The sequence below is a fragment of the Leucoraja erinacea genome, chromosome 8 (assembly GCF_028641065.1).
Source record: "Leucoraja erinacea ecotype New England chromosome 8, Leri_hhj_1, whole genome shotgun sequence".
Taxonomy (NCBI): Eukaryota; Metazoa; Chordata; class Chondrichthyes; order Rajiformes; family Rajidae; genus Leucoraja; species Leucoraja erinaceus.
Window position 1 is genome coordinate 47939534 of NC_073384.1, and position 15202 is coordinate 47954735.

Genomic DNA, 15202 nt, shown 5'->3' on the forward strand with positions numbered 1-15202 from the left:
CGGTTACTGGTGCTTTAGACAGAGACATTATCGATACATCACTATGCTGCCCATGCTGGTGCAGGAGTGGATTATATTGTCACAGAGTGTCTTATTGGTGTGGTAATAATACACTAACCCAGCATTGGCATAGTGGCACAACTGGGACAGCTGCTGCTTTACAGTACCAGAGACACGGGTTCAATCTTGACTTGGGAGTCACCCAAGCGGAGTTTGCGTGTTCTCCCTGTGACCACATGGGTTTCCTCTGGGTGCTCCGGTTTCTGCACCAAACCCCAAAGACGTGCTGGTTTGGAGGGTAACTGGCCTCTGTAAATTGTGAATAGTGTGGAAGCAGCGGATGTGAAAGTAGGATAGCATAGAACTAGTGTGAATGGGTGATTGGTGGTTGGCATGGACCTTGAGGTCCGAAGGGCCTGTTTCCATGCTGTAATTTTCAATCAATCAATATTTTGTTGGGAGGAAGGTGCATGAGATATGTTTCCAGAAACCCATTAATGGAATGAAATGAAAATACAACTAATGTAATAATTACCTTAAAGAGTAATAATAAAAGAATATATTCACTAAATGCAACATTAATAATCATGAAGTTGAACAAACAGTACTAGCAGACAAACACATGATTTGGAGAGGATCGGGTAGTCACAACATTGATGGTTTACCTTGTTTTCCTGACTGCGGAAATAATAAAGACCATTTCCAACAAGTGCACACCAGACTCTCTTGGAGTAACCATGCTTTACCTGCAAGACAAATCTAAACTATGGGACCTGACACAATGGACACCATAAATAGCAGGACATATATAGAAGATATATAGAAATCTGCTGGCAAGATAGGCAGAGAATGGCAAATGGAATACAACCTTGAAGAAAATACAAGGTCCTGCATTTTGCGAGATGAACAAGGCTAGGATATATAAAGTGAATGGTAGAGCCCCAGGTTATATTGAGGTTTTCATTGAAGATGATTAGGAAGGCTTAAATAATACTTTTGTTAGCTGGAGCAGAGAATACAAGGAGTAAGGAAGTCACATTGCAACTATATAACACATTAGTTAGGCCACAGCTCAATTACTGTGTGATGTTCCAGTCGCCTCGTTATATTAAGGATGTAATTCTACTACAAGGGTTGCAGAGGAGATTCACTGGGGCATTTCCTGGATAGACCATTTCAACTGTGAAGAGAGACTGGATAGGTTGGGTTTGTTTTCTTTGGAGTTGAGGAAAGACCTGATTGAGGTATGGAAAATTCTGAGAGACATGGATTGGATAGGATAGGTAGTGGGAATTGTATTCCTTGGCAGAGGGATTCCCTTGTAAGTATTCCCTTGGTCTCTATAACCAGAGGCATAGGCTTAAGGTAAGATTAGGAGATTTAGAGTGAATTTGAGGAAGAGTTTTTTCATCTACTGTAGGTCTGCTGAATTTTCTGATTTATTTTAGATGTCCAGCATCTGTAGTTGTTATGATTTTCACCTTTAAGATTACATTGTATGTTCATCATTTTAAATATCTTGAAATTCTTTGATTTCCTTAACTTACCATAGGATTATTTATTCAATTGTGCATCAACATTTAAAGATATATATAAATTATATATACATTTCAGATTATATGCAATACAAAACCTTTTATTTTGATGAATCATGACTGACTGTAAATTCCTATAATTCATCATGACTATCTAATAGCTAATTATTGGAATCAGTACCTTAGTTAGTAAACCTTCAATTGATGGCTTGATATCTGGCTGTGTGTGGAGTGGGCTGGCGGCCTGAATGCGTAAAACATTCTGTAAAACCCGAATCCATTCCTCGAGGATATTGGGAGAATCTGCAGTCAAGTAGTAAGTCTTTTTCTCTGTAATAATCTTAGGAAACAGAACAAACTTATTATTGTCAGGCACCACGTGTCTTTGTAGATGGGTAAATGATTGGACGACCGATCATATGGATAATGACCCCAAAACCTTCGGAATGGGAACATTTCCAATTATGGAAAATAGATTTAATACAAAATCAGTTATTTCGTGTTCAAAAATGGAGACAGGTGCTGAAATTTGGAAATGAAATGTGAAACACTAACCTGAATTGTTTGCTTTCCATCACATCTAACAATATGATTCGAAACATTGAGCTCAATTTGGCCCTGTGGTTTACGAATAGCATCACTCTGGATTCAGAGATAAGAATGAAATTATATTTCAGTAAGCGCCACAGAGTCTTATATACAAATATTAGGGTAATAAAACTTAAGAATATTAATAGTTTCTGCATTCAAATTGAAAGCAGACCAAAATATGGTGGAAAGTAAAGGGGCAGTGTTGCAGTAACTCAGCGGCGCAGGTAACGTTTCTGGAGAACATGGATAGATGGCGTTTCCGGTTGGGACCCTTCAGACTATTGTGGTTGTGGTGGGGGTGGGGGGGGGGGTGGGGGGGGGGGGGGGGGGGGGGGGGGGGGGGGGGGAGGGGAAGAAAGCTGGAAGAGTGGAGGAGCAGGACGAAGTCTGGCGAGTGATAGGTAGATACAGGTGAGTGGGAAGGGAGGGGAGGTTTGATTGGCAGATGGTTGGATGAAAAAGATGAAAAGACAAAAGGTGTGAGATACGAGTAGAAGTGCTTATTGTGAAGCCAGAGGAAAGAACACGTGGAAGGGGACGGGAGAAATTAGTGCACGTCCCAGAGAGCAGGGGGGTGGGGGGGCGATTGGTAGGTTACTTAAAATTGACGAATTCAATGTTCGTACAGTTCGGTTGTAAACTAGCCAGGCGGAATTGTGAGGTGCTGTTCCTTTAGTTTGTGTGTGGCCTCACTCTGGCAATGGAGGAATCCCAGGATAGAAAGGATAATATGGGAATGGGAAGAGGAGTTAAAATGGTTAGTGATCAGGAGGTCCAGTAGGCCTTGATGGACCGAGTGCAAATGTTTGGCGAAACGGTTTCCGAGTCTATGAGGAAAGTTTAGTATCTCAAGCCTAAATTTAGTGACTGCAGAGTTGGAACTAAAGAGTTCTGTTCATCATACTTACTGGGGATTTGTAGTACAACAATTCACCACCTTTAAGGACAAACCATCGCCGTTTCCATGTTTTTGCTTTTCCTCCCATTTTTAACAAATATCCAGATTTTTCCAAAGGTTCCTGTTCAGGAGATGATTGTGCATTTTAATCTCTGTGTTTATCACGATCCTTAGCGTTTTCCTTTGCCAGTCCACAGTTTACATGGATTTACAGCCCTGCAAGTGGGACACATAGTGGTGGCACAGTGGTGCAGCAGTAGAGTTCCTGCCTCAGACCTGGGTTCGATCCTGACTATGGGTGCTGTCCGTGTAGAGCTCGTACTTTTTCCCTGTGACCGTGTGTGTTTTCTCCGGGTGCTCCAGTTTCCTCCCACTCTCCGTAGAACTAGTGTAAGGGGATCGATGGCCAGTGTGGATTCAGTGGGCTGAAGGGTCTGTTTCCATGCTGTATCTCTAAACTAAACATAGTCCTGACCTTTTTATTGGTCTGGATGTATTGTTCTGTTCTGTATTTGTTTTTTCACACACGGTGTAGTGGGGGCAGTAGTGGAATGCACGGCCAGAGGTGGTGGTGAAGGCTGATACAATAGTGGCGTTTTTGAGAATTTTAGTGAGGCACATGTAAGTGCAGGGTACAGAGAAATATGGATCATGTGCAAGCAGATGAGATCAATTTAACATGACATTATGTTCGGTACAAACATTGTGAACCAAAGGGCCTGTCCCCGTGCTGTACAAACATTGACTTTTGAACCAAAGGGAAAAAAAAACGTATTTATTCTCAAGGAAAATTAATTAAACGTTTTAAAGAATTGTAACCGTACAAAGAATTTTGCAACGATTTACTTGCAATGCAGGGTGAAAGGCCTTTATAGTTGAAGACAACAACATTTTGAACAGACAGTATTTACAGTGACACTTTATCCACACAGTACTCTGCACCATCAGCAAGAGAATAATAATTGGTTTGCTTGGGCAGCTTACAACCCGGCATTATGAATATTGATTTCTCCTATTTCAAGTAACCATTGGCTTCCCTTCTCTCTCTGCCCCTCCCCCACCCTCACTGTCCTTCTGATTAATTTTACTGATTGTATGCCTCCTTTTCCACTTCCCCTCAGCTAACAATGAACCATTCTACATTTCCTTTACATCGTCTGCTTTGATGTGCTGTTTTCACACCTTACCCCTCCATATCTCTAGACTTCTTCTCCCCTGACTCTCAGTCTGAAGAAGGGTCTTGTCCCAAAGCATCACCCAAATGTCTCCAGAGATTGTGCCTGTCCTGCAGAGCTCCTCCGCATTTTGTATCTATCTTTGGTCAAATATCCCAGTTTTGTTTACAGTTTCATGTTCTTGCTAATCAAGGTGGGTTGGAGGTAGACACAGGGAGTCGTAGACAATGTGATTGTGCGTTGGTTGTGCTTTTAGTAGAAGCAAGCTTGTACCAGGACTGTTTCTGGCTATCTGATCTGGCCAGTCACAACCTATCTTAATTTCTTCCATGTTCCAGGACCAGAAACAACACAATTTGAGTAAGGGTTATTGGATAATGATCAGAATATCTGATTTTTCCATTTGGGGTATTATAGTCAGAGGTCGTACTGGCATGCAATACAACTGCATGCTGATTACTGAGCAATACAACATGTTGGATGAACAAAATAATTATTTTTAAAAATTGACACAAAATGCTGGAGTAACACAGTGGGTCAGGCAGCATCCCTGGAGAAAATGGATTGGTGTGTAGGAAGGAGCTGCAGATGCTTTTTTATACCGTCAACACAAAGTGCTGGAGGAACTCAGCAGGTCAGGCAGCATCTCTGGAGAAAAGGAATAGGTAACGTTTACCCATTCTTTTTCTCCAGAGGTGTTGTCTGTCCCGCTGAGTTACTCCAGCACTTTGTGTCCATCTTCGAAAATGGATAAGTGCGACGTTTTGGGTCGGGACTCTTTTTTTAGACATTTACAAATTTTTAATACATTAAAATATTATTTTTATCTGAATTGTTTAACATTATATCAGGCTACTCAAGAGCAGGATTGAAACTTACATTTTTTCCACTGTCAATGGAATGGGACGAGGATGTTTTTGGAAGCTTCTGCTCGGGTTCAGAGCATTCTGTGTCTGTACAGTATGCATCTGGTGGGATGGCATAATCACTTTCTGAGGTCATAGATGACAGTGAAACACCTGTACAAGATATGTGCACAATTTATTCATTATCATTTGTACAAACTCCGTATCTTTTGAAAAATGATTTTTAAACATGAAGACTGCTCCTACATCCAAAGGTCATGGGGTCAAAGATGCAGGGATGTATCTCACTTCAGATCTATTCATTCATTAGGGAAGATTCTATGTTGGGTTATGGACCCAAGCCCAGCTTGCCCGCTGCAGAACTAAGAACTCACCTGGAGAGGGAAGGCCAGCAAACCCATCCCCTGCACGTCCCGTGGACTGGGAATCGGAGAGGAGGTGGAGGGAGACGACAATAGATGCTGGACAAATGACCTGGTAAGAAGAAATGGGGGTAGGTGGGAGGGTCTTACCTTCTGCGCCCTCGAGGTCGGCTATGTGAGGTGCCCCTTTTGGGGGAACAAGGGCTGAAGACGGCCTGGCGTGGAGAGGGATATCGGTTTGTGGGATGACCGGATGGAGGCGATGGCTGTTATGGGCCTGTGGCCGGCTGCAGCTGGGACTGTAAAATTCTGCCAAAATGGCGTCTCTTGCATACGGCCTCAGTGGGGTATTATGTACATTCTGTACCAACTGGGGGATTGTGCTTGTGTAAGGGGATAGTATTGCAAAGCTGAATGCAAAAGATTTATTCCTCTGTATCTAGTACATGCGATAATAAAGAAACCATTGAACCATTGGATCATCCACGAAGCTGTGCCTGAAAGCTTCAATTCCAATGTAATGGAGTTGAAGTTAAATTGTACTAAATAAGCTCCCCATATTTTATTCCTGAATAACCTTGTTCCAATACTGATTTTGGAAAATGTCTCACCAGCCAAAATACATTTTAAAACCTACTCTATTAAATCCCACTAACATTTAAGTCACGTGAATTAAATTAAACTATGTTTGACAGAAATGCATCTCATTAGAACGGCCAGGAGCGTGGACAAGAAACAAGAAATTTCCCGCGTTCTCTTTGACTTCCAATACATTGAGATTGTGCTACTTTAAGTATAAAGCCTTCATTTTAAACACATCATGTTTTATTTATAAAAGGATAAATAACCTGGACTATATTATATTATGAGTCCAAGTAAAGTTTAATAAATGGGTATATTTGATTTTGAATTGTTCATAGACAATCGTAAAAAGTGATGAACCATCAAAGGATAAATTACTTTTAATCCTGAAATATTTTATTACTGCCTTAATTATTTGATTTCACAGTGTCTCATGAATTCATAAGTTATAGGAACAGAATTAGGGCATTCCACCCATCAAGTCTACTCAGGGGCGGATTAAGGCTCACTGGTGCCCTAAGCACTGACCAATCTTGGTGCCCCCTCTCCTTTCCACACTGACCCAGTCCATTTTAGTTGTTGACCTGTCTGAGCAGGTTGCAGCAGTACAAAAATGTATTCATATGATAACACAATATACTGTACAAACTAAGCCAAGCTTGGGCTACCTAAAGTTCTATAAAAATGCAATACAACATCTATTTTAATATTTCACAAGTTAAATGTATCAAAGTTCCAATATTCATGACCTGAAAGGCATTGTTCTACATTTCATTTTTGCAAAATCACTGATAACATCCTCGAAATTAATACTTCTCAGAATGTCTGCTTGAATTATTAATATACACAGTGAGTCGAGTCTTTCTTGAAGCATAACTGATTTATTTGGGGTTTTTACACGTTTCAGTTGTGAGAAAGACCTCTCTATGTGCCGTTGGTGACCATTAATGTTAAACATATTCTTAAGGCAATTTCAACATTTGGAAAGGCACTCTCTAGTTTGTCTTCAGTAATTGTGTTGTAAAGTTCCATGTGAGTGAAAGATGTTTTCTTGGTTGTTTTAAACTTATGAAGAACATATGAATGGAACTGCTGAAGCTCTGTAGACAAAGTGTTGTTCATGTCATCTGGATAAGTATCAATGAGTGTCTGACAAGTCTTTGAGTACCTTTCACTTTCTGATAATTGGGAATTAGCACCTTGTTGGGAGGCATTAGGTACATCTGTCAGACAAGAGAATCTGTCTGCTATTTCAGTGTACACCTTCCGTCTCCTCCTCATTTCCGTATCTAACTTTTCAACAATTACATAAAAAGTGGAGGTATGGAATTTTTTACAAATCGTCATTCGTTTTTTTTTCTTTTCACCCTTTTCCCAACTTTGTGGTGCCCCCTTTGGCCCTGGTGCCCTAAGCACGTGCTTAGTCTGCTTAATGGTTAATCCGCCCCTGAGTCTACTCCACCATTCAATCATGGCTATCTTTCTTTCCCTATCAACCCCATTCGCCTGCCTTCTCCCCATAACCCCTGACATCTGTACTAATCGAGCATCTATCTATCTCTGCCTTAAAAATATCCACTGACTTGGCCTTCACTGCCTTCCGTGGCAATGAATTCCACAGATTCACCACCATCTGACTAAAATAAATTCCTCATCATCTCCTGCCTATTCTGAGGCTATGGCCTCTGGTCCTAGACACTCCCACCAGTGCTTCACGGACATGTGGTAGATCCCATACCTCGTTTCATGGCCCGCGGACTGCTGGGACTGCTGGCTTTGTGGGAGTCTGATCCTGCCATTGATGTCCTGGAGCTCCCTCTCGAGCTGTCACTTTCTTCTGTTTCAGACGACTCGTCTGAGAAAGGGCTGGTGCTGATCTGGGTTGCTTTCTTCAAATTTTAAGAAGATATCTGTGTTAAAATTTTAACATATGCAGCAGGATCTCCAGGCAATGAAATTCTGTACAGATTTAATTTAATAGCATACACACCAGTATATGTGTAATAGCATACACACCAGAATAATCACAATGTGGACATTATAATTTGTGCAGATCTCACTTAAACAGAGAATAGTTGAAAATCTATTCCTAAACCAGAAAACTACAATGATAAACAGCAATGTTGTCAAGTCAGCATTCACCCATCTAATCCCTTAAAAAAAAATATATGAACTGTGTTTCAACAATATTTTTTTGTGTTTCAACAATATTTTGTAGAAGGGAAAGTAACAAGATGGACCTCAGAGTGCAGGTATATAGCTCCAGGAAAATGGTGTCACAGGTTGATAGGGTGGGCAAGAGAGCTTTCGGTACATGGGGCTTGTAAGGGTATTGAGTATAGAAGTTGGGATGTTATGTGACAGTTGTACAAGACGTTGGTGAGGCTGCACTTGGAGTATTGTGTTCAGTTTTGGTCACCCTGCTATAAGGAAGATGTTGTTAAGGTGGAGAATACAGGGAAGAACATCGAGGAAGTTGCCAGGACTTGAGGGCCTGAGCTCCACGGAGAGGTTGGGCAAGTTAGGGGTGTAGGTACAATAAATACCCAGAGTAGGGGAATCAAGAACAAGAGGACATAGGTTTAAGATGAGAGGGAAAGATTTAATAGGCACAATAGGTTTAGAACAATATGGGTCTAAGGCGGACAGAGGGAACTTGTCAGCATGGGCAAGTTGACCCAAAGGGCCTGTCTGCGTGCTGTATGACTCTTTAACACCCTTTTGTATAAAATGTTGGGCAACACAGTGGCACAGCAGTAGAGTTACTGCCTTAGAGCGCCAGAGACGCGGGTTCAATTCTATCTACGGATGCTGTCTGTACGGAGTTTGCTCGTTCAGTGACCATGTGGGTTTTCTCCGGGTGCTCTGATTCCCTCCCCCCATTCCAAAGACGTACAGCTTTGTAGTTTAATTGGTTTCTGTAAGTTGTCCTTAGTGTGTAGGATAGAACTAGTGTACAGGTGATCGCTGGTCGGCGTGGACTCAGTGGGCAGAAGGGCCTGTTTCCACCTGTATCTCTAAACTAAACAGTGGTGCAGCTAGTAGAGTTGTCACATCACAGTTCTGGAGACCTGGGTTTGATCCTGATGTTGGATGCTGTCTGTGGAGTTAGCATGTTCTCCCGGTGACCGGATCCGGGTTTCATCCGGGTGCTCCCATTTCCTCCCACATCTCAAAATTGTGCCGGTTCGTAGGTTAATTGGCCATAATAAATTACCCTTCAAGTGTAGGGCGTGGATGAGATAGTGGGATAACATAGTACTAGTGTAAACGGGCGATTGATTGTCAGTGTCGACATGGTGTGCCGAACAGCCGGTTTCCTTTTTAACAATTATCTTTCAACAATTTGTTTGTGGAATAGCTGGCTTTAACCTGCACAACTCACCCCTTTCAGAACAGTGTAAACTGGAATAGTCATGCTATTATAAACCAAACTGGTATAAGATTCCGATGTTGATTGAGAAGGCATGAAGCCAGTGCCTAGAAAATGAAGAATAATTATACAGTTTGATTAACATTCAAAAGCTGCATTAAAATGTATGCATAAAGAAATTAAACATTTATCCAATGGAAGATACAGGACTGTTAAATACCCTGCTCATATGTACATTATGTATAATAAAACCATTTATTATATATACGTACATATGAGCAAGGTATTTCTTGCAGACAAATAGGTGCCGGTACGCATATCGATCCTTAAGGGGCTGTCCCACTTGGGCAACCTAATTGGTGAGTTTAGAAGAGTTTAGGAGAGTTTGAAAAAATGACGTTGAAGACCTCTTTCGACTATGTAGAAGAGCTCCTTCGAGCTCCTTCGACTATGTTGAAGACCAACTACAACTAGCTACGACTAACTTCGGCAAAATTGGACACCAAATAGTGGAGAGTGAAGGCGACCTCCTTCGATCTCCTTCGACTATGATGAAGACTATCTACGACTACCTTCGACTACCCTCGATTATCTACAAATAACATGCCGACCTACTACGACTAAACCTACGAGATCAAAAAGTATCGATTTTTTCCATGGCGACCTTTGTTTACTCGCGGGCATTTTACAACATGTTGAAAAATACGCCGCGACCTAGCTGAGGCCTCGAGTACGCGGGGACCACTCTCAAGCATGAAGGAGAGTTACGAAGACCTCCTACGACCTCGTTTCGACCATGCTGCGAGTATGTCGAGGGCAAACTCACCAGAACTCGCTGATTAGGTCGCCCAAGTGGGACAGGCCCTTTACTGTTTGTGGTAGATCGCCATCCTGTAAGCTTCTTATGCTGTTTAAGGGCCTGAATGCCTAACTTAATTAACATATTTTAACTTTTAAACTTTAGTAAACATCTTGTAAGATTAAAAATTCAAAAAATCTAGTTTTTTTAAAAAACGTTTTAGAGGCACGTACTGTCAGAAAAATAAGTACTACATGCGGGTGCCTGATAAATATACTTATGTAATACGTAAACAGGCATTTAAAAGTTGATCCCCTCACACAGCATCCACCCCTAAGGGAGATAACTTAGCACATGCAGCAGCTAAAACTTTCACAGAAAAGTAAACACAATCTGGTAAATCAATCTCTAGAGCAGTAAAACCTCTGTAATGTTATTCAAGGGAACAGATCATCATGTGGACCAATGACCCTAGACATAATTAGGCTGGAACCATTTTTTCCTCACAAGTATTGAAGACTTACATTTGTTACTTGGGTCCGTATAGATGGCCTCGGACATTCTCATACCCGATTTGGCTACTGCATAAATCCTGCTCTCCTAGATTAAAAGATAAAAGGAAATTCTGTTCATCCCACTGAACGATCACACAAATTATTGCAAACAGCAAACTTCCAGATAAAGGACTTCCAAACTTTAATCAAAAGCAATTTGTAGAACTAGACATTTGATCAAAAGATGATGCAAAGTGCTCGATTAGATCAGCAGGTCAGACAGCAGATTAATAAATTCATAAATTATAGGAGCAGAATTAGGCCATTTGGCCCATCAAATCTACTCCACATTCAATCATGGCTGATCTATCTTTCCCTCTCAATCCCATTCTCGTGCCTTCTCCTCATAACCCCCGCAACTGTTACTAATCAAGATTCTGTCAATCTCTGCCTTAAAAATACCCAATAACTTGGCCTCCACAGCCATCTGTGGCAATGAATTCCACAGATTCACCACTCTCTGACTGATTAGGGTCTTGACTCGAAAAGTCACCTATCCATGTTCATGAGAGCCACTTGTCAGTGAAAGCAGGGAAGATGACATATGGGTTAGTTAGTTCAGTTCATTGTTACGTATACCAAGGTACAGTGACAAGCTTGGTCAAGGAAAAGAGTGTTTAAAAACCTTTTGTCTACAAGCAGCAGTGATCACCGGCCACCTATATATATACTTCTTAGACATGGACTACATAGCTATCTCTATTAATTACCCCAAATTTACTGGAAAGATATGAACTAAAGACACCAACTGCAGCCTCTCCTCGGAGGTTTTGTACCTAATTTCAGGGCGTTCTTTGGCATGTAATCTGGATTATGGAATTTACTAGTTTGCATGACTTGGACAGATCAGATCACAAGTGCTTGATACACAGGCATGAATTTGATCCGAGACCAGATTTACTGCCGTGATACTCATCTGCAGGGATGCTGTTGTCCGCCACTGGATTTCTCCTGTCAAGTTTACTCGCGTTTATTGCTGTATTTTGTGAAATAACGCTTTTTACGTCTAAAGATTGATTAGTGGATGGACCAATTTAGTTTAGTTTAATTTTTCCTCACCAAAGATTAGTAATTCCTCACCAAAGTTTAAGTGGTACACTTTCAGAAAATGTTTAAATAATGCAAAAATATTTTTCATTGCCTGCTGTGGATAAATGCTCCAGTCCCATCCTGATGTAAAATACCTGAGGTTTTTGTGGTGATAAAGAGTGTGGAAACGGACCCTTTGGCCCAACTTGCCCACACCGTTCAACATGCCCCAACTACACTAGTCCCATCTGCCTGTGTTTTGTCCATATCCCTCTAAACCCGTCCTATCCATGTACCTGTCTAAATATTTCTTAAATGTTGGTTTGGTGAGCTGCACTGTTATAGCTGTCAGAGCAATAAGAACAATATTTAAAACCCGACATCTTTAAAATCAACAAATAAAGCATCAAATACTCATCATCACATCAGAATCATAAGAATTACCCAGGAAGGGAATCTGTGCAGAGGGGGAGTTGGTGGTTTGTTATTAGGAACTTTGCCTTTGGCTTCTGTGCATGGTTGCTCCTCGGTAATTTGGGTTTCAGAATCATAGCAAAACATCCCCTCTTCATAGCCCATTTCCATTTTCTCCAGAATGTCAGTTTCGACGTCAATGACGTCGATGTCAGTTTCTTCGTGATCCATTGGCCTCATCATACTTATAACGTTGCGGTTCTTGCTAAACAGGCGGTCAGTGCTTAGCTGAGGTTGGCTGCAGTGTTTCTTTGCTTTGGCCGCACTTGTACCAAATACACTGGGAGCCCTTAACTTTGGCGGCGTTAAGTCTGTCGAAGATGTTGCTTTGGTGAAGCAAGGTGTGTGCTGGGTCCTGCCAGCTATTGTAGGTGTTGATGTTAGAATCAGGCTCGGAGTGTGCTTGTCACCCGATGACGAATCTAGCCTTTGTGACTGAAATCGCTTATTTAACTCATCGGAAGAACAATCAAGGTCCGTTTTTTTTCTACTCAGTGTTTTCGGGATCACGATGCTCGGAAAGTGATCTACAGCGTGTCTTGATTTGGTATTTGCAACCGCATCTTGCAAAGGTAGCTTTTTCACAATTTTACCCTCGTCATCAAAGCTGTCGTCAGATGCTGTCAGGTAGGTATCGCTCCCAATCTGACTGAGTCTAATGGCTTCCTCGGACGTGTGAATGGACAGGTTGGACCAGGATTTAGATGTTGCCTGATTTATTCTCACTCCCTCATCGGAACTGTCATCACTTAGAGGCATAAAAGCCGTACCTACTTCTTTTGTTAAAGGCTGGTGGTTAGTCAGTTCTTTGCTACCTTCTAACTCCGACGCACAGTGGTTTTGTGGGAAACCCCTTTGATCTATGTCAGTACTTTGAGCAGGTTTCGAGCGGGACCGCTTGTTCATTTCCTTGCCTGGAAAGAATAAGCATGTGTCAAATTACATTCATGATTCTAGATGCTTGAAATATAATAATAATAATAATAATGTTTATTTATATAGCACTTTTCAACAAAACCAATATTTGAACCAAAGTGCTTTACAGAGATTGATTAAATTAATTGAACAGATCAAATGTCAATAAATCCATACAAAACAAAAAAGAGAAAAAGAAAAAAAGACACAGAACAGTACACTATAGAAATCAACTTGATGCACTAAGACAGACATTCTCCCCTTCCCCCTAGTTGCAACATGGACAGAGTTCCCCTAGTGTTCACCTTTCACCCCATCAGCCGTCACATACAACACGGAATCCTCCGACATTTTCACCACCTCCAAGGGGATCCCCCCACCAGTCACATCTTCCCATCTCCACACTTTACGGCAGAGACCGTTCCTTCCGCAATTCCCTGGTTAACTCATCCCCTCCCACCCAAACCACCCCCTCCCCAGGTACCTTCCCCTGCAACCTCAGGAGATGCATCACCTGTCCCTATACCTCCTCCCTCGACTCTGTCCAGCGAGGTGGAGCATCGAGAATGAGGTGGAGCGTCAAGAAGTATGGGGGACCCAGCGAGCAGGTAGGGGTTGCTGCCACGTACGGCGGCAGGCAGTATAGGAAAGTTCGGCGTACTTTGGTAACTTTTTCGGCGCGAGACGCATGGTGGAGACGCTTGCCTACCGTGTAGGTGAGGTCTACTCTATGATTTTACCGGCTTGTATGTAAAACAAAGCATTTCATTGTACCTAGGTACATGTGACAATAATGTATCATCATCATTGAATTGAACAAATCTGTAAAACTCAGTGATTAGCCTCCTGACCCAGTTGTCAGTCTCCCATACTAATGGCCACTTTGCCACCGCATCTAGGAGTCATTCATTGGCTCTGCTATCACTAACTGTAGATAATCGGTCCTTTGTGAGAGCCTTTGTGAAGTATCCGTTTTGCTGGACCAGAGGTCAGGGCCTCCAAGAGGAGTTGAATGGTACCGGAACAATCCGCCTAAGCAACTGAGGGAGGGGCTGAGATACCGGCCTGCAAAATCGGTTATGGGAACGAATCTGCCGGCTCCAGCCAGGCTAGAGTTCCAGACCCCCGGCCTGGAATTTGACCTGCCGATCGGCCGCGTTAGTCCCAATGAGGTCAAGATCGGCTGCCTCACCTGGCCTAGACATAACATTTTCAGGGGGACTTGGGGGGGAGGGGAGGGGAGGGGGGGGGGGGGGGAGGGGGGTGGATTTGGGGGGTGCGCTCTCGTGGTTTTGTCCGAATTAAAGGAGGTGCCAGACCATCAGTTGCCGGAAAAACGGTGCTGGACCTGTATTAAGATTTGTTAGCAAAATGTTTGTCTTAAATTGGTATCTTGTGAATGTGTGAAGCTTATCCAGTCCCCAATGTACTTTGCACAAGATTTTAGCAAGGTTTCCATCCACCTGTAATCTGTTTATCCATTAATCCAGCTTCCAGAGTATTTTGCTGAAGACTTTGAGGATTTCCTTTGAAGTATCCAAATGTCAGGCTGCTGAGTCGCTGAGCTTCTCCTGAGGTTTGACTTAAACACGATGGTGACTTCTGTCCGCGACTCCCGGTCAGGGCTGAGAGAGAGAGAGGAGGATGGCATTTGTTATTTCAGCTTTCTGACCACTGTACAAAATAAGACCTTTTTCTTAAAGGGCCTGTCCCACTATGGCGACATAATTTGCAAGTTTAGAAGAGTTTGCACTCGCCACAAACTTGCAGCATAGTCAACACGTGGTCCTAGGAAGTCACTGTAACTCACCTTCATGCTCGAGAGAAGTACCCGCATACTCGTGGCCTCAGTTTGGTCGAGGAAAAATTTTCAACATGCTGAAATTTTTTCCGCGAGTAAAAATTGGTCGGCATGGTTCTTTCAAACTCGTAGTGAAGTGGTAGGGGGGTCGCCATTTAGTTATAGGTAGTCTAGGTAGCCGTAAGCAATCTCCTTTGCTGACCGGGCATGTTAATTGGCTCATTGGGGGAAAAAAAAACTTAAGCACG

General features: G+C 42.3%; 1 protein-coding gene across 2 annotated transcripts in view; it reads right to left on the minus strand.

The window, feature by feature from the left end:
* Positions 1–15202, minus strand: part of plekhh2 (pleckstrin homology domain containing, family H (with MyTH4 domain) member 2) — an 80835-nt gene that overhangs the window by 24773 nt on the left and 40860 nt on the right. For both annotated transcript variants that reach the window (XM_055639659.1, XM_055639657.1), the window contains exons 7-16: positions 14617–14778; positions 12209–13152; positions 10706–10781; positions 9395–9489; positions 7748–7898; positions 5079–5218; positions 3035–3145; positions 2091–2177; positions 1717–1875; positions 666–746 (exon numbers count right to left, since the gene is read on the minus strand). In XM_055639659.1, coding sequence (XP_055495634.1) covers positions 666–746; positions 1717–1875; positions 2091–2177; positions 3035–3145; positions 5079–5218; positions 7748–7898; positions 9395–9489; positions 10706–10781; positions 12209–13152; positions 14617–14778 — 2006 coding nt within the window. The remainder of the gene's footprint in view (positions 1–665; positions 747–1716; positions 1876–2090; positions 2178–3034; positions 3146–5078; positions 5219–7747; positions 7899–9394; positions 9490–10705; positions 10782–12208; positions 13153–14616; positions 14779–15202) is intronic.